The sequence below is a fragment of the Monodelphis domestica genome, chromosome 5 (assembly GCF_027887165.1).
Source record: "Monodelphis domestica isolate mMonDom1 chromosome 5, mMonDom1.pri, whole genome shotgun sequence".
Lineage (NCBI taxonomy): Eukaryota > Metazoa > Chordata > Mammalia > Didelphimorphia > Didelphidae > Monodelphis > Monodelphis domestica.
The window spans coordinates 200,971,811-200,997,202 of NC_077231.1; the positions used below are offsets into that span (position 1 = coordinate 200,971,811).

General features: G+C 49.4%; 1 protein-coding gene across 4 annotated transcripts in view; it reads right to left on the minus strand.

Annotated features, from left to right (window-relative positions):
• KCP (kielin cysteine rich BMP regulator) overlaps positions 1-25,392 on the minus strand; it is a 40,106-nt gene that overhangs the window by 3,530 nt on the left and 11,184 nt on the right. For 3 of the 4 annotated variants that reach the window (XM_056799687.1, XM_056799686.1, XM_056799688.1), the window contains 23 exons: positions 24,905-24,998; positions 23,374-23,547; positions 23,079-23,161; positions 22,724-22,817; positions 21,599-21,784; positions 21,314-21,484; positions 19,259-19,435; positions 17,007-17,092; positions 16,377-16,467; positions 16,176-16,258; positions 15,555-15,648; positions 14,890-15,063; positions 14,543-14,625; positions 14,315-14,435; positions 14,069-14,148; positions 12,633-12,732; positions 11,318-11,460; positions 10,225-10,397; positions 9,973-10,084; positions 9,757-9,858; positions 8,932-9,096; positions 7,454-7,760; positions 4,750-6,817 (listed from right to left, as the gene is read on the minus strand). In XM_056799687.1, coding sequence (XP_056655665.1) covers positions 6,561-6,817; positions 7,454-7,760; positions 8,932-9,096; positions 9,757-9,858; positions 9,973-10,084; positions 10,225-10,397; positions 11,318-11,460; positions 12,633-12,732; positions 14,069-14,148; positions 14,315-14,435; positions 14,543-14,625; positions 14,890-15,063; positions 15,555-15,648; positions 16,176-16,258; positions 16,377-16,467; positions 17,007-17,092; positions 19,259-19,435; positions 21,314-21,484; positions 21,599-21,784; positions 22,724-22,817; positions 23,079-23,161; positions 23,374-23,547; positions 24,905-24,998 — 3,150 coding nt within the window. In that variant the 3' untranslated portion in view covers positions 4,750-6,560. Of the gene's footprint in view, positions 1-16; positions 119-202; positions 1,921-4,749; positions 6,818-7,453; positions 7,761-8,931; positions 9,097-9,756; positions 9,859-9,972; positions 10,085-10,224; positions 10,398-11,317; positions 11,461-12,632; positions 12,733-14,068; positions 14,149-14,314; positions 14,436-14,542; positions 14,626-14,889; positions 15,064-15,554; positions 15,649-16,175; positions 16,259-16,376; positions 16,468-17,006; positions 17,093-19,258; positions 19,436-21,313; positions 21,485-21,598; positions 21,785-22,723; positions 22,818-23,078; positions 23,162-23,373; positions 23,548-24,904; positions 24,999-25,392 lie in introns of those variants that run through there. The other variant, XR_008912298.1, reaches the window with a different exon arrangement.

The window sequence follows — 25,392 nt, forward strand, 5'->3', positions numbered from 1 at the left end:
TTCTGAAAGTATTTACCTCGATCTTCTTCCCCAGGCAGTTCTCTCCGGCTTTTCTCAGGCATACCTTCTAGCTCCCAGGTATCAGCCTTGAGTGAAGTCCCTGTCTCCACCTCTGGCCCTTTGAGGAAAGAGGAAGTAACTCCCCCGTGGTTAATGGAAGACCCACGGCTACCCTCTTCTTCCATTGGGTCTGGCAACTTACCAACTGTTGCCCTTCCTGGCATTCCAGGGCTCCCAAATGTCTGATCTGGCTCTGTACCACTTTCAACACTGGCTACACCCAGCATCACTGCAACGCCTTCAGCCTGCCATCTATAGTCAAACCAGAACACTATGGGTGACCTTATGGGAGATTTTGGAAAGATGGAATGAAATGGGAGGATGGGGAGGGCAATATTGACCACCCAGTCTCCAGGTTTTGCCATCCCTGATTATCTGTCCCTGGGACAAGGATGCCTTCCCTTCTTTCACCCTTCTTTTCACACTCAGAAGTGTGGGACAAGGAGAAGCAAGAACTGAGATCAAATCTAAAGAGAATGAAAGCTTAAAATCCAAAATGAGACTAAAGCATTGAGTCCAACCCCTTCATTTTACAGATGAGGAAACTGAGGCCTAGAGGCCTCAAGGCATCTGTGTGTGAGAAAGTGAGGGTGACAGGGAGGAGCCCTGAGTATAAGAAAAGGCTTTAAGATGGTGCTGAGAATAAAAGGAAGAGGGAAAGGGTCTAGGTGCTCTGCTCTGGGGAGGAGGGGGTAGGTAGAGGAATGCAGGAAACCATTAAAGAGGACTCACGTTTCCAAAAGCTGTTGGCTTCGATTCTGGATATCCCTCTCCCAGGGCAGAGACCAGTGCCTGGGAAGCTGGGGAAGAGATGCTGAAGGAGGCTAAAGGCCACATTCCACCCTCGAAATCTGACTTCTACCCTATCCCCATTCTCTTGCCTCCTCCACTTAGCTGTAGATCTCTCCTGAAAAAAAGCCTAAGGGGAGAGGCTAATTTTCCCCTAAGCTTTTCCAGCCATCCTTGGGGAAAGTGACAAAACTATAGAATCCCAGAGTTGCAGATAAAAACTTTTAACAACTTTTTTTTTTTTTGTTATGCAACTGCATCAAGGCTCTTCTAGTCCCTACCTCTTGTTGACTGTGATGAAAGAACTAGGACTAAAACCCAGGTCTCCTGACTCCCAATTCAGTTTGGGATATATGGTCCTTCTTGGGAAAGTCTGTTCCCCCAAATAAGAAAGCTGTATGGATCAATATCCACTCCTATGATAGTTCTGAGCTCTACTCTGAGGTGGTCTACACTATCTCCACAAATGACCAATCACCATCTATGTTATTAGTCCTGGAGGTAAGAACTTAAGGAAGACTGGAATAGGACAGGACCTTCTGGCTCCTGGTCCTGATGAGAAGTAGAGAAATGGCACTTTAAGGAGATGCAAGCCTGGTGTCTGAATTTTTACCATCCATCTCCATGAGAGATTTCAAGACTTGGAACTCCTTTTCTGACCTAGGTCTTGTGCCACTAACCTCCCCTGTCCCTCTTCTATGACTGCCACCTCCTTCTCCTTGATCTAGCTCTTCTCTTCTCACCCCCAACTCACCAGCTCCTCTTCACCAACCCAGGTAGAAGGTTCCTGATTATGACTCTTCGAGCTCCTGGATTCATCCCAAAGTCCCCGAGGCTGTCCCCAGCGTGGCCAGAAAAGGCTGAGTCCAGCCCCAGCTAACAGTTCCAAGTCCCATAGAACCTGAGGGAAGGTGAAAGATGGAGGGGTACAAGGGAAAGATGTCTATGCTGGGAGACGGGATTGGGCCTTTCCTTTGTGCCCCATACCTGTTCCTGCTCGAGTCGTCTCTTCTCCATCTCCAGCAGCAGCAAAGGTAGCCTCAGTTCTTGAGGGCAGTCGTCCTGGCATACCTGAGAGTTCCCAATGGGGGGACAGAGGGGTCAGGCCCTATTCCTGGCACTTTGTCTTCCTTCCCCACCCCTACCTACCTGTTGCGCAGCTCTCAGGAGCTCATCAAGCCTGGCAGGAACCTGGAAAAGCTTCTGGTAGATAGCTAGTACCTGCCCTGAGGAGCAGGGGAGCTGAGAATCCTGGAAACCTGAATCTGACTCCATGGGGTGAGTGAAGCCCCTGGCCTGCCCTCTGTGAAACCGGAGGACACAGACACAGCTGTCCCCCACCTCCCAACCCCTCCCCAAAGATTCCTTAAGAACCCCCTCTTCTATACGGTTATGCATCTGAAGCTGGAGGAGGGGACCCCTTCTCGCTAGGGGAGTGCTCCTTCCAGAGCCTCCTCCATGGCCCTTAGCAGTAGGGGAATGATGGTGAGCAGGAGAAGCAAGGGCAGAAAGGAAGGGACAATTCAATCCCCTCAATAATGCAGAGGTCTCCGATACCCGAGCTGACCTGCTGGAGAGACACCTGTTAGGGCAGGGAAAGATGAACCCGACCAGACAGTTGAGTGTTGTGCGTCATGGTCCTTTTTTATGAGATGTTTACGCTGAGGAAGACTAGGTTTCTCAATCCCTTTGCCAGTGTTTGGTTAAGAAAATGAGGTCCTGGTGAATTCAGAGGTCAGAACAAATTGTGTTTCTATGTGTGGATGTTTGTAGCTACTCCCATCATAGGATCTAGTCAGAAGGGACCTCAAGGATCATTTAGTTTCTAGTCTGACCCCTGACCCCTTCATTTTGCATATGAAAAAACTGAGGCCCACAGAGGTGGGGTGATTTGCCCAATATTATACAAGGGGTGGGCGTCAGATTGAAACCCCAATCAAAGTAGGAGAAATGGGTGGAAATTGCAAAGAGGCAGGGTTAGGGGTCATGAGGAAACATTTCTGAAAAATTAGAGCTACCCCTGTGAAGACTGGATTTAGCTATCTCCTGATTTTAACAATGAAGATACTTAGTCTAACAAAATCAGGAATGTTTGGGGAACTTTACATTACTCCACCCTACTTAGTCTAACAAAATCAGGAATGTCTATACCCATACTCAAGGATTAAGTATTTAGGAGGATGGCTTGCAACAGACATATGTAGAAACATCTGGCAGACCCCTGGGCTGTCCTAAGTCAAGCTTAAGCTACCATTGGTACAGATGAGATGCAGGAAAGTGATATAAAACCTTCTATATATTTTGTATCACTTCCTCTCTTTGGCCTCTTTCCTTGGAGAGGTGGCTCTGGCTGGTCACTTCCTGTGAGCAGGCCTGAGCGCCAGTTTGATCCTGGAACTAGAGCCTGGAGGAGCTTCCTTAAACAGCTTCCTTGAGATGGTCATGTGGTGAGTGATAAGACTGACTCCCTTTTCCCTTGGCTCTCATGGGAGGCCCCCTTGGCCAAGGCCTTGAACTGAGCCTGGCTCAGCCTGAGCTGGAGCAGTTTAAATTAACTCTTTTCCTCTCTCTCTCTCTCTCTCTCTCTCTCTCTCTCTCTCTCTCTCTCTCTCAATTTCTTTCCTCTATATTAATTAAAATCACCATAAACTTCCAGCTGACTTGGGTATTTTATTATGGGATTTCCTTGGCGACCAAATTAATTAGCTTAGGTCACAACCCTAAAAAATCTCTTTAACACCCCAAAATGGAATGGGCTGCTCTTGGGAGTCCTGTCTGGTCCTAATTGAAATAAGGATCAGGGGATGGACTTTGCCCCAGGGAAGACCCCTGAAATTTAGAGGGCACAAACGGTAGTTGTGCTCTGGCAGGCAGAAACACTGAATACTCCTTAGGAAGAAAACTGTTAAAATAGGAAGTTACCAGAGAGTGTGTTTCCTGGGCAGGCAGCCATGAACAAGGGGAGCTCCTTCCCACCTCTGTCCTGCTCAGCCTTGCTCCCTCTCTTGGGAGAGCGCTTCTCCCAGCAGCTCTGGGAGTACCCAGGACCCTGAGTGCCAGAGCTGCTCTCCCTCACCCTCACCTTTCCCCTCTCCTGTCTTGTGTCCCAAGGCATGAGGTTTCTTACTGAGGACAATCAGCTTATCCTTAAATTTGTCTCGTGAAGGTAATTTGAGGATTTCTTTTCCCAGGCTACTTGTCTAAGTTGTCAAAATTTCTAGTTATGGCCCAGCCTCTTGCCAAAGGCTCTTCAAGGGAACTGGACAACTATTGGTTAGGTATGCTACAGAAGGGATTCTTACTCAGGGAAGCCCCAGATGGGCCTTCTCAGATTCCCTGGCTTCTTAGCTAGTGCTTCTACAACTATCCCTCCCCTATCACAGCTGATTGTCTCTCCTCCCTTCTTCCATCCCTCTATACTCTCTTTGTGGGCTTCCACAAATCTGCAGTGTTGCACAGACTAGAAACTATTGAGAAGTAGTGAAAGGAGAGGAGAGGCAGGAATGCAGGATGGGAGGTTCTCTCCACCTCCAGGCTGTCCCCTTCCCCAGGGGCTGGAGGAGGGTTGGTAAGTCAGGACCCACCAAGCCCCCTGGTCTCTGACTCTTCTCTCACCAGTAGCCAGCCAAGTGCCCATTCAGGAAGAGGAGTGAATGTGTGCCTCTGGGTCATTGTGGAGGGATGGTAGACATAACTGTTTATTTAAATCTTTCTCTTCTGCCTTAGAATCAATCCGAGGCAGAAGAGCAATAAGGGCTGCCCAGGGTTGCACAGATAGGAAGTGTCTGATGCCAGATTTGAACCCAAGACCTCCTGGCTTCCAGGTGGGGCTCTCTATCCAATGAGACACCCTGCTGCCCCTGGCATATAACTGGGATAGAATACTACTGAGCCATAAGAAACAATAAACAGACTTAATTTTTTTTTAACTTGGAAAGAACTTCACGAGATAATGAAGAAACAAGTAGAACCAAGAGAATGTTACATATAGCCACAGACTTCACATCTGAAAATTAACTTGTGAATGTTCACTTTGAATTAACTTTGAATTTCAGAGAAATTTTGTAAAGCGTAAGTGGAGGTTCTTTGACTTAGCTCTGAAAAGGAGACCCATGTGGCAGGGTTAGGGTCCAGTGGCCTCTAATACAACAGAGAACTGAAAAGGGCTCAGAAGGTATTGTGGGGGGCAGCTGGGCCGCTCTGTGGATAGAGAGCCAGGTATGGAGACGGAAGGACCTGGGTTCAAATCTGAATTCAGACACTTCCTCAGTGTGTGGCCCTAGGCAAGTCATTTAACCTCCATTGCCTAGCCTTTACTGCTCTTCTGTAAGACAGAAGGTAAGGGCTTTAAAAAACAAACAAAAAAACCCCCCAAACTTTTTAAAAGAAGGCATTGTGAAGGATGTGATGGGAAATAGTGTCTCGTTGGCCCTTTGGGGTGTGATTTTGTGCCCAAGACTTGGCAGCCTACAGCCTAGCCCCTACATGGACGCTGTCCCAGGGGCATGGGCATGGCAGGGATCCAGGGCCCCGGGGAGCCAAGGTCACCAGCCTGACTGCTCCGAGTGCACCAGAGCTGCACAGAAGGTTCTACATCGACCTCCTGCTCTCTTTCTCCCCCTCAGGCTCCACTCCACAGTCACGGGGTGAGGTCTAGCTTAGGAGGATTCGCCCAGAGACTTTGGCCATTCCTTTCTGCAGACATACAGGCAGGGGAAGAGAAGGCAGATACCTTTGTTAGGGTGACTGGGCTGAAATGCAATAGCAGTTCCTGACAGCCAAGTAGCCCAGTGGAGAGAGCGCCAGGCCAAGAGTTGGCAGGTCCTGGGTTCAGATGGGGCCTCTCCAGCTTCCTCGCTGTGAGACCCCGGGTGAGTCACTTAAGCCCAGTCACCCAGCCCTTGCTGCTCTTCTGTCTTAGAATGGATACTAAGGCAGAAGGGAAGGGGAAGAAGAAGGAGAAGGAGGAGATGATGACGTGGAAACGAAAGACAATCAAGGTTATGGCTTAACCGCAGCATACAGTGTTTCCGAGGTAGCTTCTTGACTCCAAGGCTAGACTTTCCGCTGTCCACACTGCCTCTGGGGTCCTCGAGGCCAAAAGCTCCCTTGCACTGGTTACACATTCTACCTGGGGGTCAGGCTAAGCCATCTTCTAGCCTCCTAGCTCAGCTTCCGGCTCCCCATCCGCACCAGGGTGTCGAGTAGACCCCAGAGTTCCTCAGAGGAAAGGAGGTAGGGATGAGGGAAGAGCGACCCGGCTCCAGGCACTTTCTCCGTCTGCTTTCCGTATCTCTAGGCCCTGGGAGGCCCTCCTTCAGGAAAAGGGGTCTCTTGGGGGTATGGTGGGAAGGGTGGAGGCCCCGAGCTCCCCACACTCCGGGCACACCGCCAGGCGCTGGCACCTTCACCAAGAGATGAACGCAGCTGCAAAGAAGGGTCCAGGCGGCTTTAATGTTTCAAACAAAGGCAACAGGCTCCCTGGGGACCGGCCCCCTATTCCTTGTCCCTGGGTGGGGCGTCCTCTTCCGCAGCTCCCTCGTTTCACTTCTCTAGGCCAAGATGAGCAGGCCTGGCCGAGTCCCTGGGCCACTTTAAGCAGGGAGATGGATGGAGCTGAGCAGAAGGGGCCCGCCTCTCCGTCTCCAGAGGAGTACCTGCCATTGGGAGGAGAGCCCCCCTCCCCGTTCCTCGCCCGCTCCCCACAACCCTCAGTTTTTCCCTTGGAGGGGTCCCCCCGAGGTAGGCTTGGGGTCCCGGGTAAGCAGGACAGCTGGGCAGGACTCGGGAGGGATGCAGCGCGCTTCGTGCTCCAGCAGCCCCGCCGGGCACCGGCAGCCGGGTACACAAGGCCGTATACAATGGCCTTCCAGTTCACCCACAGGTACGTGCCGGTTGTAGCAGGTCCGCGGGCAGGGAGGGCCGCATTCGTCAAAGAGGAAGCCTCGCTCCGAGGGGCAGCCCACGGCTGCGGGGAAAGGAGACCTCCTTAGAGCCAGGGAGGAGCCGGGTGCCCTCCCCCCTGCCCACACCCTACTCAGCCGCCGCTGCTCCCTCGGAGCCCGCTCTGGAACTGGAGAAACCCCGCAGGGAAAGCGATCTCCGACCGCCGAACTAACCCTCGCGAGTGCCAACCAGATGAAAATGCAATCGGGAAACACTTTACAAAACAAATAAAAACCCGACCAAACACACAAGAGATTGGCGGGTGGTTTTTGAAGCCAATACGGGACGGCGGGGAGCCTCCGGTCCAGCCTAGTGAGCTCGTCCAACCGCCTGACGGGAGTTTCCTCTACAATTTACCTGGGCGGGTCATCCAGCCTTTTACTGAACACCTACTGAGGGGCACTGCCAGAGGGAGCCCTTCCAATTCCGGACGGCTCTCCTCGCGAGGGACCTTGTGCTTATGTGGAGCCTAAACTGACGTCTGCCACGCATGGCCTTTCGTCCTGATCTCCGGGGCCAAGCGGCATAAACCCGATATTTTTCCCCACGAAAGTCCTTCACAGAGTCAAAGGCGGCTCCTCTGCCCTTCGCGCCCCCTCCCCCCCCCCCCCCCCCCCCCCGGGTCTTCTGCAGGCTCTCTGCCGTCCACCAGACTTACCGCAGAGGGCGGGACCTCGCCAGACCGGAGTGACGCCGGCCCGGCGGCAGCGGGTAGCATAGGCTTCCAGGGCATCGCAGAGGCAGCCCTCGGCAGAAGCGCCGGTCCCGCAGGCACACAGATCATAGACACAAGCAGCAAAGAAGGGCTCAGGCGGCACGGCCTTGTGGCAGGGCTGGAACGCTGAGGACTTCAGCACCGCACACCGAGCATTGGCCTCACGCCGGGCTCGATAGCCTGCCGCTCGGCATGGGTCTATTTCTCGGCCCGGGGCACATGGCTGGCTGAGCCCAGGCCCTTCTGGGATCTACAAGAAGGAAACACCAAGATGATGGAACACCCAGAAGATGACCCCGTCCAATGAAAGAGAAGCTCCTTGGGGGTAAGAATTGTTTGGGGAACATAGTGGATTCTTTTTTTTTTCTTCTAAACTCTTACTTTCTGTCTTAGTACCAACTCTAAGACAAGGGCTGGGCAAGGGGGGGTTAAGTGACTTGCCCAGGGTCACAAAGCTAGGAATTGTCTGAGTCCAGATGTGAACCCAGGACCTCCCATCTCTAGGCCTGACTCTCAATCTTCTTTCTTTCTTCTTTTCTCCTCCTCCTCCTCCTTCTTCTTATTAACAAGTCCCTTAACCTCTTAATGCCCCAGCTATCTAGACAAGTTGTGGAGAATCAGTCAATAAGTCTGCATTGAAATAGGATATTTCTCACCAAGAACTCCCTAAATTGATACAGTTACAGACAAAACTTCATGCCTTCCCCCCTGCTCCATATTTATTGATATATTAAGTTTGGACCCAACAAATCCCTGAAAAAGCCCATTTATCACATTAGTAGGAGGGATTAGTCCTTTAACTTTGCTAGCCCAGAACTAACATTGCTGGCATTTGAATGGAGTTCTGTTGCTTACTCTACCTATACTTTTTTCACTAGAACTTGTTGCCTCTGCAGGGGGCTTGCCCTATGTCAGTGATGGCAAACCTATGGCACAGGTGCCAAAGATGGCACAGAGAGGCTTTCTCTGGGCACTTGGCAGGCTCCCCCCTCAATTTGTTACTAGAAAGGCAGACAGACCCAGGCAGAGCTGCTCCCCTCCCCCTCTCCACTGTCTGATGACATTTTTTCACATCCCCCACCCCTCTGTCCAGCAGCCTACTGGGCACACACACAGTGGGTAAGGTGGGAGGTTCACAGGTGGCAGAGCTTGAGGGAAGCAGAGAGCGCCACTTCCTTCTCCTTCACCTGCACTGAGGACATTTTTCACACCACCCACCCCTCTGCCCAGCAGCACAATGGGAGCACTTCCTCACCTGTGTGGGGTAAGGGGGGGCACACTTGGTTTCTGGGGGGTGGCATAGCACTTGGTCTGGGGGTGGGGCAGAGGCAGGGCCCGGTACTCCATCTCTAAAAGGTTCCCCATCACTGCCCTATGTGTTCACTCCCCATCAGCCAGGCTCTTGGGGCTAATCCACTCACCTGCCAGCTGTTGCCAAAGGCAGCCTCAGAGGGCAGGAGCAGCCCCGAGGGGCCCTGCAGCTCATCCTGTGTGAAGCCATTAAAGTTCCCACAGAGCCCACAGGTTCGACCTCGGTATGAGCCTGGCAAGGTAACCTCCACCTGGGACTGCCCATTCCACAGCACCTGTGGTGCAGAGGAGAGGGAAGAGGAGGGTTTCTACAGCAAGAATGGGGCACAGGTCATGGGGGGAAGTCTTGAGACCTGAAGAAGATGAACTCTAGAGGGTCCTTATGAGTGACATCAGATAACAATCACAATGTAAGAGCAATAGTCATAGGGAAGAACAAAGATGTGCAAGTGCCTATACCAGGGATGAGTTGATGTCATTGAAGCTTCTATTCCAAAGGTGAGGCAGCCTTAGCCCTCGAATGTGATACCATCCCCTGAATCTAGGTCTTTACTACCAAATAGTACAAACCCCTTTCTATAAATTCAAACATATTTTCTACACATTTCTGGAAAGTTAAACCTGTTTTCACCTACTCAGTTCCTTGGGGCATGGGAAAGAGTTTTACTTATAGATCCAGAGGTGGAATAGACTCAGAGTCATCTAATGCAACCCCTCCATTTTACAGATGGGGAAACAGGCACAGACAGGCAAGGTGCCTTGGTTATACAGCTTAGGGATGTAGGTATTTGGTGGGGGTGGTGAAAGGCTGGAAGGGAACCCGAATCTTAGAATTAAACAGCTATCTTCTCCAAGGCTATCCTGCTCCCCTCCAGTTCCGCACCCCCTTCAGACTCAGTCCCTCGCTGACTTAGTCTCGTCTCCCTCCTCCCAACCTTAAGCCCCAGCTGGGCATGAAGTAACACAGTGCCTCCTCTCAGTTCCACGTAGAGCAAGGGCTCCTTCAGGAAGGGCAGGGATACCGTGTGTCCGTCCACCTAGAGGGAGTTGGGAGAAGTGTCAAGTCGAGCCTCGGTAGCTGTGGAACGTTCACTTCCCAACCTTCTCTGCTTCCTTTGCAACCTGCCCCTTGGCCAAGCCCCACCCCTCACCATGACCACTTGGTCCTGCAGAAGCCGAATGACCGAGTCTCCTAACAGCACCGTCACCTCCTTGGTCCAGGCCACCCCTCTCCGACCCCGGTCATCGTTGGTCACATGGATGCTGCAGTACAAAGGGGGGAGGGGAGCAATCTAAGACAGTGGGGGCTGGTGGGTCTTGGGGCCAGAGGACTGAGTCCGGCCTCTGTGGGAGAAAGGAGGGGCGGGAGCGGGGAGGCGGGTAGGACTTAACCCGGAGCTCACCTGAAGTCTCCCCCTTGGCAGTCTTTGGTCAGCACGTAGCTGCAGGCTCCCTGAAAGTGCAGCAGGCGGCCGTCGAAGGTACGATAGTGTGGGTCCCCAAAGGCCAGGCAGGAAGCTGGGCGGGGGAGGCAGCGAGGACAGCAGCGACCCGGATCCAGGACAGGGGCTTCCTCCTAGCTCAACTCACAGAGATCAGACATCTAAACCCAGAGCACTTGAGAGCCGACAGGGACCATGGACAGCGTCCAGTGCCCCACCCTCATTGTTCATGGTCTTGAGGAGCTGGATCTCACCTCTTGGTTTGAACTTAGAGCTAGAAAATGCTTCCTTTCCCCCTTCCCCCTCTTCCCCCCTTCTCCCCCTTCCCCCTCTTCCCCCCTTTCTCCTCTTCCCTCCCTCCCTCCCTCCCTCCCTCCCTTCCTTCCTTCCTTCCTTCCTTCCTTCCTTCCTTCCTTCCTTCCTTCCCTCCCTCTCTCCCTCTTGGAATTAATACCATGTATTGGTTACGAAGCAGAAGAGGCAGAAGAAAAGTAAGGGCTAGGCAATGGGGGTTAAGTGACTTGTCCAGAGTCACACAGCTAGGAAGTGTCTGAGGTCAGATTTGAACCCAGGACCTCCCATCTCTAGGCCTGACTATCCACTGAGCCACTCAGCTGCCCCCAAAGAAATGCTTTCTAAAAGGCACTGTGCCCTCCCAGAGCACACATGCTAGTGCCTCCAGAGCTCTGTCCCTAGGACCCAAGCTCGTTCTTTAGGCCCCAGACTTGTTAACTTACAGTTTTTCCAGGAAAATCTCTCAGAATCAGGCTGTTATTTGGCTAGCTAAGGAGGGATGGTCTTGATAGGCTCTAGATTCTGTCACCTACTTAGTGACTGCCTGAGAACTTCATTTCCTTTGATGTCCCAGACACTCTCAAAGAGCAGGGCAGGCACAGCAGACAGACACCCTCCCTCTCTGCTTAGCCAAATGGATTTGGTATATATCCCATGTCAGGATCCCCAGCACCTGGGGTCCTTCCCACAGAAAGGAGGGTTGTGTTTGTCTGAGCAAGGGCATTTCCTCTCCTTAGCCTGGAGATTCTCGGGCACTCACAGGGTCACAGGTAATCGGGGAACAGTGCTGACTATGGCACTGCACAGCGCCTGCCACGCAAGAGCAGCTGGTGCATTCATCCACCACCCAGTGCTCTCCTGAGGGCACTGCATGACCCTTATAGGAGCAGGAAGGGCTGGGGGCTGGGGAGACACAAAGGAAAGAAGGAAACAAGCACTTATGAAGCTCCTGATATGTGCTAAGCACTTGATAAATGTGATCTCAATCTTCCTAACAACCCTGGGAGTTGCTGCCATTATTATCCTCTTTTTACAGTTGAGAAAACGGAGGAAAACAAAATTAAGTGATTGCATAATCCAAAGTTAATTAGTGTTTAAGGACAGATTTTAACTCAAATATTCCTGACTCCAGACCCAAGCACTCCATCCACTGCACTGCCTAGATACTTCTGCAGGGATTGCAGGGAATTCTGGTATTCTAGAGGTATTCTCTTATACCCCTACTTTATCCTAGATCCTCAAATTAAAGAGATCCTTCAAGAAAATTCTGACTTTGACCCTCCTCAACATCTGTGCTCATGGCCAGTATGACTGGCATAGTGGGAAGTTTACTGAAATTGGAATAAAATATCTGGATTCAAGTCCTAGCTCTCCTACTTACTCCTTTTTTGATCTTAGGTAAATCATTTCACCTCTAAACTTCAGTCTCCTCATCTGTAAAACAGGAATAGTAATACATGTTGTATCTAACAATAGCTCACATTTATTTTGGCAAGGAAAACACTTTTTAAAACTTAAATGCACTAAAAAAATACTCATTATTATCAGTAGCCCAGACATTCTGATCATCAGCCCTGAGGCCTGCTTAGCTCTGGCTTGGTCTTCAAGGAGCTAGAGTAGTAAAACCATCATTTTAGACCTGGAAGAGCTCTGAGATCAACCTTCTTACTTTTCAGATAAGGATTAGGAGACCCAGAAAGAGCTACAGGATCTGTCCTAAAGCATGGAGGCTTTATAGCATTTAACACAGTGCCAGGCACATAGCTGAGCTGGGCTTCAAACTATGGGCTTCTGACCCTTCAATCCAAGCCAGGAAGGGACTTCCTACAGGGAGGTAGAGCAGAATCCCAGTGGACTTGGGAGAATGATGAGCTTCGAGTTATCCCAGACACCTCTCAAGGCTTCTGAAACTGTAACCAAATGTCAGAGGGTCAGATTTCCCTCTCTTTTCTCTATTCTTTCCACTCTATAAAGGAGAAGAAGGAAGTCCTATTCCTGCCCAAAAGCTGGACGGCCCACTCACCTTTCCAACATGCTAAGGGGCTAGCAGCTTGAGCTGGGGGCTGGACACTTACCACGGCAAGTAGGGCAACAGGTCCCTGGGACGATGTAGTGCTCAGCAGGAGGGCAGCTGAGCTGGGGGCAGGTTCGGTGAATACAGAGCCAAGTCAGGTCCTGAGTGGAGTGAGCAATGGAGAATGGAAGTTGGAGTTAGGGATGGAGTAGCAGGGAGAAAGGAGCTAATTTAGAAGGGACTTGTCAGTCAATAAACATTTGCTAAGTGCCTGCTGTGTATCAAGCACTGGGCTGAACCCTGGGGATGCAAAGAAGCACAAAATAGTTCCTTCCCTCAAGGAGCTCCCAGTCCAATGGGAGAGACAACAGGCAAACAAATATATACACACAAGCTTCATACGAAATAAATAGGAAATAAGGAACAAAGGGAAAGCACTAGGACTAATCGAGGTTAGGAAAGGTTTCCTAGAGAAGATGGAATTTTAGTTGAGACTTAAAAGAAGCCAGAGAAGTTAATAGGCAGAGTTGAGGAGGGAGAGGTTTCCAGGCATGGGGAAATAATAATAATAATAGCCAACATTTATATAGAGCTTACTACTGGCCAGGCATTAAGCCAACCACTTACAAAAACTCTAGGAGGTAAGTGATATTATTATCCCCATCTTAAAGATGTAGAAGCTGAGGCAGACAGAGATTAAATGTTTTTTTTCCAGGGTTGCACAGCTAGTAAGTGTTTGAGGCTGGATTTGAACTCGGGTTTTCCTGGCTCCACTCCTGGCATTCTCTGTGCCACCCACCTCACTGCCCCCTAACTGGCCAGGAGATCAGTGTCAGTGACTCAACAAATAGATGGAGAGGATGAGGGTGTAAGAAGACTGGAAAGGCAGGAGGGACAGGTTATGAAGGCTTTGAATGCCTCACAAAGGATTTTATATTTGATCCTGAAGGCAGTAGGGAGCCACTGGAGTTTACTGAGTAGAGGAGTGATATGGTCAGCCCTGCCCTTTAGGAAAATCTCTTTGGTGGCTAAATAAAGGACATATTGGAGTGGAGGGAGACAGACCCACCAGCATGCTATTGTAGTAATCAAGGCTTGAGGTAATGAGGGACTTTACCAAGATGGCAGCAGTGTCAAAAGAGAGAAGGGGACTTGGCATACGCAAGAGACTTAGATAACATCTGTGAGAGTGGGGGAACCACTAGAGTTCTCCAGGAAAACCTCCAGTGATGTACCATAGGATCATTGCTGGAAGTGACCTTAGAGATCCATCAATTTTTTTTAATAGATGAAGACCTGAGAGGTTATGTAAGTAGTAAGTGGCAGAGACCAGATTTGAAAGCAGATCATCTGATTTCAGATCCAGTGCTTCTTCTCTTCAACCTCTCAGCCTCCAGAAGAAAGGTAATAAAGGAGGAGGGGAACTATGTCCTTTGAGCTGCTGGGCCACAGAGCTTTCATTCTCAAGCTCAGAGATGGTTGATGCTTGGGCCTCACCTGACAATGACATGTGTAACAGGGGTCTGGTGGGGTCAGCTCACTCCCCAGCAGGCCAGCAGTGCAGTTCCTCAGGGCTTCTGTAGAGGCAGACACAGAGAAGCTAGGCCTGGGGGCTTAAACCCCAGCTCCCCCAACCCTGAACCAGCAGGACACAGCAGCTCCCAACCCGTCCTGGTCCACGTCCCCTTTGCATGGCCTCACCCTGCCATCTTGGTTTTCCCTTTCCCACCTTGGGGGACTCACGGGCACATGTTGGACAGCAATTCTGGGGACCAGGGGGCAGGAGCTGACTGGGAGGGCAGCCCACCAAGCTGGGGCAGTGTCTCCGGTAGCAACGCAGGCGTGGGATGCCTTCTGGTGACAGCTATAAGGAGATGGCATGTCAAGGGAACATCCATACATGAGTCAGTCTCTTGATGTGTTGAACTACACATATACCAGCTGACATGGCCCACCCAGGCACTTCCCTACCTCGCAGATGCAGACCTCACAGGGGTCGCTGCCTGGCTGGAAACTCTCCCCCGGTCCATATGTCTGGCCTTCATGTACACAATCTGGGACAAAAGAAAGTTGGACAGCATCTACCTCTCCCAGGACACTGCCTAAGAAGGGTCCCTTCCCTTTATTCTTCTCCCAACCTAGTTGAGAAGCTGAGGACAAAGGGGAAACTAAGGCCCAGAATCTGAGACAAGCTACTACTACAAGGCAGAAGTGGGCGAAGCCCCTGGTTACCAGAAAGGCAGGAGTCCTGGATCCCCTCAGCCACCACCCTCACCAAGCCTGCTACCCATTCTCTCCTAGCCCTGAACCTCAGGTACCATCACAGAGTGGGCAGCAATCTGTAGAACTCTGCTGGGGATGGGCACAGGAGCTGACACAGCGGATGTGGGCACAGGTGATGATGCCCTCATGACACATGCAGGAGGAGCAGGGAGTTTCTGGAGGGGTCCAGCTGCTTCCCTCAGGGTGCTCCCCATCTGGGGACAGGCATCCTACAGGAAAATATAAGGGGATGGGCAGTCTTAGTACCTGATCTCAGCTTGATTTCTTCCTTTGAAAGATCCTGGGTTTGAGAAAGAAAGGGGAGGGGAGGCAGAGATTGTGCTGACTAGGTAGACAGTTGTAGGGGAACCTGGCATGAGGCAAAATTAACCCAGAGACAATCCTGAAGTTGAAAAAACTGCCCAGTCTAAGGAGAAGAGAGTTTGGGAGAACCTGGAGGAGGCCTGAGACAGAAGAAGGGACTGGAGTCTGAGGACCAAAGACTCACAAAATCGGAGAGTTGAAAAGGATTCAATTGGCTATCCAGTGCAATCCATCCCTGAAAAAGAATTCTCACCACACCCTACAAAACCAGCTTCTGCTTGAAGACTCTGGGAAGAGGAAGGAAACTTCCAACCCATTTCCACTTTGGGAGAGATCTAATTGTCAGGGAGTTTGGGCAACTGGAAATGGGGAAAATCCTTTGGGTGGGGATTGGTACCTCTACAGCGGGGGCAGCAGGTCCCAGGGTCTGCCACTTGGAGGGCACAGGGTAGTGAGGGGCATCGTACCCTCTCACAGTACACATTCCCAGCCTGTGGGAGATGAGGAATCAGTCTCTCCCTTCCTCTCCCTTTCCTTCCCTCGATGAAGAATTAAGAGCAACTCACTGAATAGCACCATACCAACACCCTATGGGAGCTGTGACTAGGGTGGGGAAGCCAAGGCTTTCCCAGGCACCAGACATGCTGAGGAGTCACATTTTCTCCTTGCTATGGTCCAAAGACCACTATTCCCACACTTCAAGTCCTCTCTCTTCCTATGCCCTCAAAGGGGATGTAGAAGAAATCAGGGTCCCAGAAGGGAGGAGATAATAAGGATCATGGGCTAACAAGGGGGAGAGTGGTGGTCTCTCTTTCCCCCACAACTACATTCATAATCTAAAAGACTGCTTACCTCCCCCCACAAACTTCTATGGGGGCATAAGCCAGACCCTTTAGGGGTTATCCCCCCAGTATCCCCTCTACACTTAACTGAATTTGTCTCAGATGTTTTGATTCCTAATTATAGTTTGGCTCCTCATTCCCCAAACCAAAGCATGCCCACCCAAAGCTGAGGGTACCTGACAGTGACACTGTTCACAGCTTCCCACTGGCCCTTCAAACTCTTCTCCATCCTGATGCTCATGCCCCTCAAAGCTGCAGCCTGTGGGGCAGAAATGGGCTAGGTTAAAAGCTGGTCCCACCTTCAACCTAACCCTCTTCTGCCTGCAGCAGGAAAGGTAATGAGTATGGGATTGGGTAGGGGTGGGGAGAGAGCTCACTTTGGCAGATAGGGCAGGAACAGAGCCCTGAGGTGGGGTGAGAGCAAAGAGCTGGTGGGCATGGCTTCTTCAGGCACTGCACAGAGCCTGTCTGGAGGAGAAAGAACAGTACCTACACATCAAGCCCATCCACTCAAGACCTTCTTAAGCTTCTCGCCTTAGAGAAGCCCTTTTTCACATACACACCTCATATCACATCTTTGTCTGGCCACTGTCTGGTCCCTCAGTCTTCCTCCCCTCAGCCACCAGATCTAGATTCTACTCAATTAGACAACCAACAAGCATTTTTTAACACGCTTCTGTTTCATCTCCTCCCCTCACCAAAAAATACCCATACCAGGCACTATGCCAAGTGCTAGAGAGTCTAAGAATGGCAAAAATATTCCCTGTCCTTATGGAGGTTACAGTCTAATGGGTGTGACAATATATAAATTCTGTCTCTTTCTCACTGGGCATCCTGAGGCAGATACCAGCTCTTCCTGTGTCTCAGTGGATACTCTTCCCCTCTCCTTGTTCTGAGATCTTCAAGTACTAAGTTCCCACTACTATTCAGAAGTCTACCTGGAAAGGAACGTGAGATGACCAACTTGTCCCAGGGAAAGGTAGTCCCTTAAGCCTGGTGGTACTTACTTGGCAGGTACAAAAAGAGCAAGCAGAGTCAGTGGGATCTGGGAAGGTTTCTCCTAAAGCAGCAGTGACTCCATTATAGAAGCAACCTAAAGGATCAGGAGTGAGAAATAGTGATAGAGGAACCAAAGGCAATTGAATCAACTGATATTCATGAGTCCTACTAGGTGCCCATCTCAATAGAAATGTAAGACATGGTTTTGGCTGGCATGCAGAAAGTTTACCATTTAGGTGGAAGAGTAAAAATACACAGGAAAATAGACTCAAGTCCTAAGTCGAGGTACAGATGGGAAGGGAGAGATACATGTGGACAAAGTAACAAAGGAAAGTTTAATGGAAGAAATGGAACTTGAGCTGGGCCTTGAAAGATGAGGAGGAATTGGGTGGGCAGAGGGGAGAAGGAGGGCATTCCAAAGGGGAAACTGTAGGAGACTGAAATAAAAAAAATTAATCCCATAATATTATTTTCCCACTGTAGAATGGTGGGAAAATAATATTATGGGATTAATACACTCCCCCCCAGTTCTTCTGTCATTCAACTCAATCTGACAAATATTTATGAAGCATCTATTAAGTGATGAAGATATAGACAAAAATGAAACAGTCCCTGCCCTCAAGGATCTTATATTTTCCTTGGAATCTGATAACTCCTACCCAGAAAGGCAAACAGAAAAGGAACACGGAGTTTTGACAAAGGAATGTCCAGAAGTAGAGAGGACTAACTGGAAGGATAAAGTGTTAAAAGTGCTGGGGATACAAAGAAAGGCCATCTTCAGGGAGCTTCCATTCTAATAGGGAGAAAATATGCAAACAAATAGGTCTATGCAGGAATTATGCTGGATAAGTTCAAGGGGATAAATTGGGGGAAATTAGTCATTTCTCAAGACACGTGAACTGGATATCCCACTGGCATAATAAACTCCCTTCCAGACCTTTTCCTTTTCTGAAATTCCCTATAACTGTCAAGGGCTCGCAATTTCAGTGCCATCTTCCACTCCTCCTCCCTCTCCCTCCCCCTACGCCCATCCAATCTGTTGCTTGTCCTGTTAAATCTGTCTTTGAAACATCTCCCAAATATGCATGGCCCTTCTCTCCTCTGACCCTGTTCCAGGTCCTCATCTCCTTCTGTCCAAATGTTACCCATAGTTGTCCTCCCTACCTTAAGTCACTCCCTATCCCTGTCCATTCTCCATTCTCCTATAAGCCATCAGAGATCTCCTTCAAATGCAGGGCTGACCATGCCAATCTCCTGGCTCTCCTGTGTCACCCTCCTGGTCAATAAGCTTGACAATGGCTCCCTTATATTTCAATCAAATAGAAAATCCTCCATTTGGCTTTTAAAGTCCTTCACAACCTGGCCTCTCTGAACCTTTCCAGTCTTCCTACACTTTAATCCCTTACAAATAGTGATTCAGTGACACCAGCCTTTGGGTTGCCTCCTCCCATAACTCCAGTCTTGATGCCTTTTCATTGTTGTCTCTTAAGTCTAGAATGTTCTCCCTCCTCACTTCACCATTCTGGCCTCTCTGGCTTCCTTCAAGACTTGGCTCCAATCCTATCTTCTGTAAGATGCCCCTTCCTTCAAATCTGGCCTTAGATGCGCCCTAGCTGTGTGATCTTGAGCAAGTTACTTAGCCCCAACTGCCTATCCCTTACTGCTCTTCTGCCTTGGAACTAATACCTGCTATCAATTCCAAGACAGAAAGTAAAGGCTTCAAAAAAATTAGTCAAGAGGTTTGCAGCTAGGTAACATCGTGGATAGAGCACCAGGCTTGGAGATGGGAGGTCCTGGGTTCAAATGTGACCTCAGACACTCCTCACTCTTCGATCCTGGGCAAATCATTTAACCCCCATTGACTAGCCCTTACTACTCTTCTGCCTTGGAACCAATATCTCAGAAGGTAAAGGTTTGGAAAAAAGAGAAGTCTCTTCTCTGGTCCCTTCCCTGTGATCATCTCCAATTTATCTGATATATATCCAGGTTTGCACATTGTCTCCCCATTAGAATGGGAGCTTCAAGGAAGGGCATTGTTACATCTTTTTTGTATCCTAGCATAATACCTGGTATATAATAACACAATAAAAGCTTGGGGACTTGACTTGTTAACTAGGAGGGTGTTAAATATTTCCCTTCTGGAAGAAACATTGGAAATGTAAGGATCAGTGAAGAATGTCCTTAAAGAAGGTTCATTTTGAGGAAGAATGGGAGCAAAAGCATGGAAGCCTTTGGAAAGCTGGTCCTGGAGGATGTTTACCATCACAGGTTGGGCAGCAATGTCCAGGCAAGGTGAGTGGATGGCTGCAGCTTGGCTGGTCACAGGGTCTCCGGCCACAGGAGACAAAGCCCCCAATGCAGGTACAATGGCTACATGGTTCTTCAGGTTCTGGGAATTCTTGGCCACTCAGGTATGACTGCCCCAGGTACTCACATCCTAGAGAGAATCCAGGGTGAAGAAACAAAAGGAGGAAGTCAGAGAAGAAGGAGAACTTGGCCCTTCTGTGTATCCTGTGCCCTCCTTCAGAGAAGCTGTTGGCTAAGAGCCTCGCTGCCCATTCAGGGAATAAGAGGGAGGAGGTAGAGATCTGAAGAGATACAATGCCAGCTGGCATCAGTAATTAATAATAACTATTAAATATTAACACTCTCTGTGAATAATTAAGGCATTTAAAATTGTGATTCATTATTGATAAATAGCTATTAATATTTATTGATAAATTTAACACCACTTTCCCCCCTCCCCTCCCTGTCCTAACTCCTGAGCAGGGGCCAGGGTCCCACTTCTACAAGCAGTATTAAGTACCTTGACAAGACACTGTGCTAAGCATTGGAGGCATAAATACAGAAGACAAAATTAAACGGTCCCTGACTGTAGGAGCTCACATCCTGTTGTTGTTCAGGCAGTCTTCTGTCATGCTTGACTTCTTGATCTCATTTGGGGTTTTCTTGGCAAAGATTCTGGAATGGTTTGTTACTACATTCTCCAGTTCATTTCACAGATGAGGAAACTGAGGCCAAAAAGGTTAAGTAACTGGCCCAGGGTTGCACAGCTAGCAAGTTGCATCCTACTGCACTCATTGTTCAATTGAGTAAATCTTTAGAAAAAGAACTGGAATGGAGAGTTCATAAGTGTCTCATTCAGGGTCACACAGCTAGGAAGTGTCTGAGGCCACAGTTGAACCCAGGTCCTTCCATCTCCTACCTAAATGCCTTCCTTTTAGTTACATTTTCTCTCTCTCTCTCTCTCTCTCTCTCTCTCTCTCTCTCTCTCTCTCTCTCTCTCTCTCTCTCTCTCTCTTTCTCTCTCTCTCTCTCTGTCTCTCTCTGTCTCTCTTTGTCTCTCTGTCTCTCTCTGTCCCTCCTTCCCTTCCTTCCTTCCTTCCTTCCTTCCTTCCTTCCTTCCTTCCTTCCTTCCTTCCTTCCTTCCTTCCTTCCTTCCTTCCTTCCTTCCTTCCTTCCTTCCTTCCTTCCTTCCCTTCCTCCCTCTCTCCCTCTTGGAATTAATACCATGTATTGGTTCCAAGGCAGAAGAGGCAGAAGAAAGGTAAGGGCTAGGCAATGGGGGTTACATTGCCCAGGGTCACAAAGCTAGAAAGTGTCTGAGGTCAGATTAGATCCCAGGACCTCCTGTCTCCAGACCTGGCACTCTATCCACCAAACCATCAAACTGATCCAGAATTTACATTTCTCAAGGGCAAGGACTAGGTATTTCCCTTTCTCTGGGTTCCTAGCTCTTAGCACAATGCTTGGCACATAGTAAACACTTAACAAATGCTTGTGGCTGAATTCTTGACTGATAAGTAACAAAGCTGAGATTGACCCAAGCTGATTGTTTCTCAGCTTGCTATGAGTTCCTTTCCATACCACCATAAGATCTTTTATTTTTATTTAATTTAATTAATTAATTTAGAATATTTTTCCATGATTACAAGATTCATGTTCTTTCCCTCCCCTCCTCTCACCCCCCCCCCCTTAGCCAATGTGCAATTCCACTGGGTTTTACATGTGTCATTGATCAAGACCTATTTCCATGTTATAGATATTTGTACTCGGGTGATCATTTAGAGTCTACTTCCCCAGTCATAGCCCCATCAACCCATGTGATCAAGCAGTTGTTTTTCTTCTGTGTTTCTACTCCCACAGTTCTTCCTCTGATTGTGGATAGTGTTCTTTCTCATAAGGCCCTCAGAATTGCATAAGACCCTTTAGATCTTCTATCATGATAAAAAAAAAGTAAGGAGGACCCAATTTCCACCAGTCGCTTCTCTCTATTCCCTAACTGACCCCCATTTTGCCCCCCTGGTGTACTCACCATCACAGACTGGGCAGCAGGAGCCTTGGGCAGGGAAGGGGCACTGGGCAGGGGCACAGGACTTTGGCTCACAGGTGACACTTCCCTCCCAGCAGAGGCAGACCTGACAAGGGGACATTGGGGAAGTGAACTGTTCCCCATTGGGCAACTCCTTTCCATCATATAAGCAGCCTGGGGAGGCAGAAAGAGAAGGTCAGAAGAGGACAGTTTCCCAGAAGTCAGCTTCCTCCCCCCCTACCCACAGATTTCCTTATCACTCCCTCCCCAGACACATAGGAATATTACCATCACAGGAAGGGCAGCAGCCCCCCTGAAGGGGATGAGTGCAGACTGCTGGGGCACAAGGCAGTCTCTGGCAGGAGATTGAACCATTGAGACAGAGGCATCGGCGACATGGGTCCCCAGGTGGGGAGAAGTGTTGTTGGTGACGGGCAGAGGGCATCCCAGGAACTAAGCAATCAGCTGGGGGCACTAAGGGAATAGAACATGGCGCAGGAAGAACTGGGAAACATGCCGAGACATAAACATAATGGGAGCACTAGATTGGAGTCAGAGAACTTGGGTTTAAATACTAGGCTCTCCTCCTTACTCCCTGTGCATTCCTAGGTAGATCACTTTACTTGAATAAATCCAATGCTCAGCACTGTGCCTAGGAACTTAATGTATGCTCAATGGTTCAACTTGAATTGATCTCTCTGGACCTTGATTCTGGATGTAAAGTAAGGGAATTGAACTAGATAATCCTTAAAGTCCTTCCCTGTCTTAAATCCTAAAGTATAGTAAAAAAAAAATCTATTTAGAGTCAGAGAGACTTGAGTTCAAATTCTAACTGTGCAGTTTAACCATATAACCTGGGATCAGTCATATTCCTAGACCTCAGTAACCCTCATATGTAAAATAAGGTGTTAGACTAGATGAACTTAGAGATCTCTTTCTACTTTAAATCTACAATCCTATGATCCACTTAGGACAGCTAGGTGGCAGAGTGGATAGGTGCCAAGCCTGGAATCAGGAAGACCTGAGTTCAAATTTAGCCTCAGATATTTTCTAGCAGGATGACCATAGGCAAATTACTTAACCCTGTTAAGTCACTTAACTCAGTTTCCTTATCTATTAAATGAATTGAAAAAGAAAATGACAAGCCATTCCAGTATCTTTGGACATGACTGCAATAATTATCCACTTCCATGGGAGAGCCTGAGCCCCAGGGTAGGCTGGGACTAGGTAACCAGTGGAGTTGGCTTTCTATTGGCTCAGGGGAGCTCCCCACCTCCACCCTGACCTGCTCGTCTATGACCCACTTACTCAGCCCTCCTCTCTAGGGATGGAAAAGAGGAGAGAGGAACATGACCCAAAGGATGGAAGAAATAGGGGACCAGAGGATGAATAGAGGAGGTGATGGCTCTGTACCTGGACACTGTGGACAACACTCTCCAAGAGGTAAGAAAGGCTCTGGGCAAGGCAGTGGCGGGCACCGTTGGGTCAGGCACTGCACATTCCCATTCTGTAACCAGAGAAATAAGACAAAGGGATAGGCAGACACCCTCGGGATCAGAAGAACACTTCCAACTGATTCTAGTACCCTAACCCACCCTCCTAGGAGCCTTCCTAACTTCGAGCAAGCCCAGTCAGAAGGGGTAGAGAATAGAGAGGGGCTGCCTGAGTTCTTCCCCCAAAACTCTCCCACCTGCCTTCCTTCCATCTCCTATCTTTGGGTTGTTGAGGATGCCCGTTCCTTTCCCAAATGCCCAGTGCTCAGACTCACAATACAGTGGCAGACCCTACATGGATCCGTAGGGTGGGGGAAGTCAGCTCCATTGGGGTACTCTTTGCCCCCAAAGTCACAGCCTGAAGGGAGCATCAAAGGGATAAATGTAGACTTTCCACACCTCCCAAATCTACTTTGGCTCTCAACTCCAGCTCCTGACTCTTCAGAAAGCCCCCTTCAACCTCTCCACACCCCCAGGCATCCCAAGAGCCCTGTCAGATTCTGAGAGATCCCACATGTTGCTAGGATGCTGATCGCACTGCCCCCTCAACCCAATCCCCTCCCACCTCACCATTGCATCTGCTCTTGCAGCAGGGGCCAGGAAGCGGGTGGGCACAGAGGGGCACTGGGCAAGCACGGGACTGGCATCGAGCCCAGCCGCCCTGACACTGGCATTCTTGGCATGGATCCCGGGGATGAAGGAAGCTCTCACCATCCACAAATACCTGATTCTCCAGTACACAGTCTATCCCAGGGGATCAGGGTAATGAGTGGGGAAGGGATACAAGAAACAATGGAGATGTTGAAGGAGTCAAGCAGGGACCATGGCTGACACCCTTTCAACCAGGGTCAGTTAGTCAATCAACAAACCTTTATTAAGTACTTGCTATGTTCCAGGTACTGTGCTAAATGCTGGAGATCCCAAGAAAGGCAAAAATAATCCCTGCCCTCAAGGAGCTTCCATTCTAATAAGGGAGTCTCCATGCCAATAACTACGGGCATACAAGATCCATACATGGTAAAGAGGGAGTCTCCGAGGAAAGGTACTAGCAGCTGGGGCCTCAAATGAGGAAGAGGTCCTTACATCCTGGATGTCCATATTACCAACCCAATCTCACAAACAGTTGTTAGGTCCTACCTAGTGGAGGGCATTGCACCAGTTTGGGCCAGAGATAATACGGATGTGAGAACCATGGAAGAGAACTGGGTTTATGTTTCTAGGCTCACATGTAGGGGGTGTAGGGGGGTAAAGTATTGGACATGGAGTTAGGAAGACCTGAGTCCAAATCCAGCCTCAGACACTGGGCAAGTCACTTAACCCTGTTGGCCTCAGTTTCTCATCTGTAAAATGAACTGGAGAAGGAAATAGCAAAGCACTCCAGGATCTCTGCCAAGAAAATCCCAAATGGAGTCATGAAGAGTCAGACATGACTGGGAACAACTAAACAACAAAAATCTGTGTGCCCAACAGAGCCAAAGTAAGACATTTTCCCCTGGGGCAAAACCAGTTTAGTATGTTGAAGTCTGACTAAGGGTGAGGTCATGCTGGGAGAGGAGGACCACCCTTCCCACCCTTCCCCTTCTTGGGAGCGAAGAAAAAGGTGAGTCCTGGGAGGGGGGCACAACAGTGATGGGCTCCCAAGAGTGAGCAAACCCCAATGTCCAATAAACTGAGGGAGAAGCTCCCCTCCACCAGGGCAGGACCTGGGAGGCAAATTCATTTGGCCCCAAAGTAGTTACAGCTCTAGGGAACATGAAAACATTTGTGAGTGAGCCTGGGAGCTGGAGTGTGAGTAAATAGTGGCTGGTCCAATGGATGGCTAGAAGGTATGAGAAGCTTTGGAAGATCCTCACTATCCCTGCTCCCCTCCTATGTTTTGAATGCTGGGAAATTCAAAGGACTGAAACCCTGGGCTAACCCAGAGGAGAGAATGGGGAAGATAGAAAAGGCTTGCGAAGGGATGTAGTGAGGAGCAGGATGGATTCCATAAATACAATGTTGGGGAGGGGGCAGAGCAGCTGGACCAATCTGTATTTAAGGGGAGAGGGGGACTGGGGAAGACTGATCCAGGCAGGTTGGCACTGAATATATATACACATACCTAGACACTTGGGGCAGCACTGGCCTGGTGCTTTCTGGGGCCTGCCACAGGTGGTGGGTGGACAGTCAGTTGGAGCACACAGGACCGTCCCATTCTGAGAGTAAGGAGAAGATGGTAAGTGCTAAGAGGGAAAGGTTCCACTCTTACAAAAATATTGTTGCTCTACTGATTTTTGAGTAGCAAAGATTCTTGTGCAGAGGGGATGGACAAAGATGCAGAAAAAAAGCATGCATTGCTTAGACATGGCTGATGCTTTGGTTTTTTTAACTGTATGTGTTTGTTACCAAGAAGGGTTCTCTTTTTTGGTTGGGGAGGGAGTAGACTGGGGAAAAGAGAAGGGAACAAGCATTTATTAAGCACCAACTATATGCCAGGCTTTAAATATGATCTCATTTGATCTTCACAACAACATTAGGATGCAAATGCTATTATTATCCCCATTTTACAGATAAGGAAACTGAGGCAGACAGCAGTTAAGTGACTTTCTC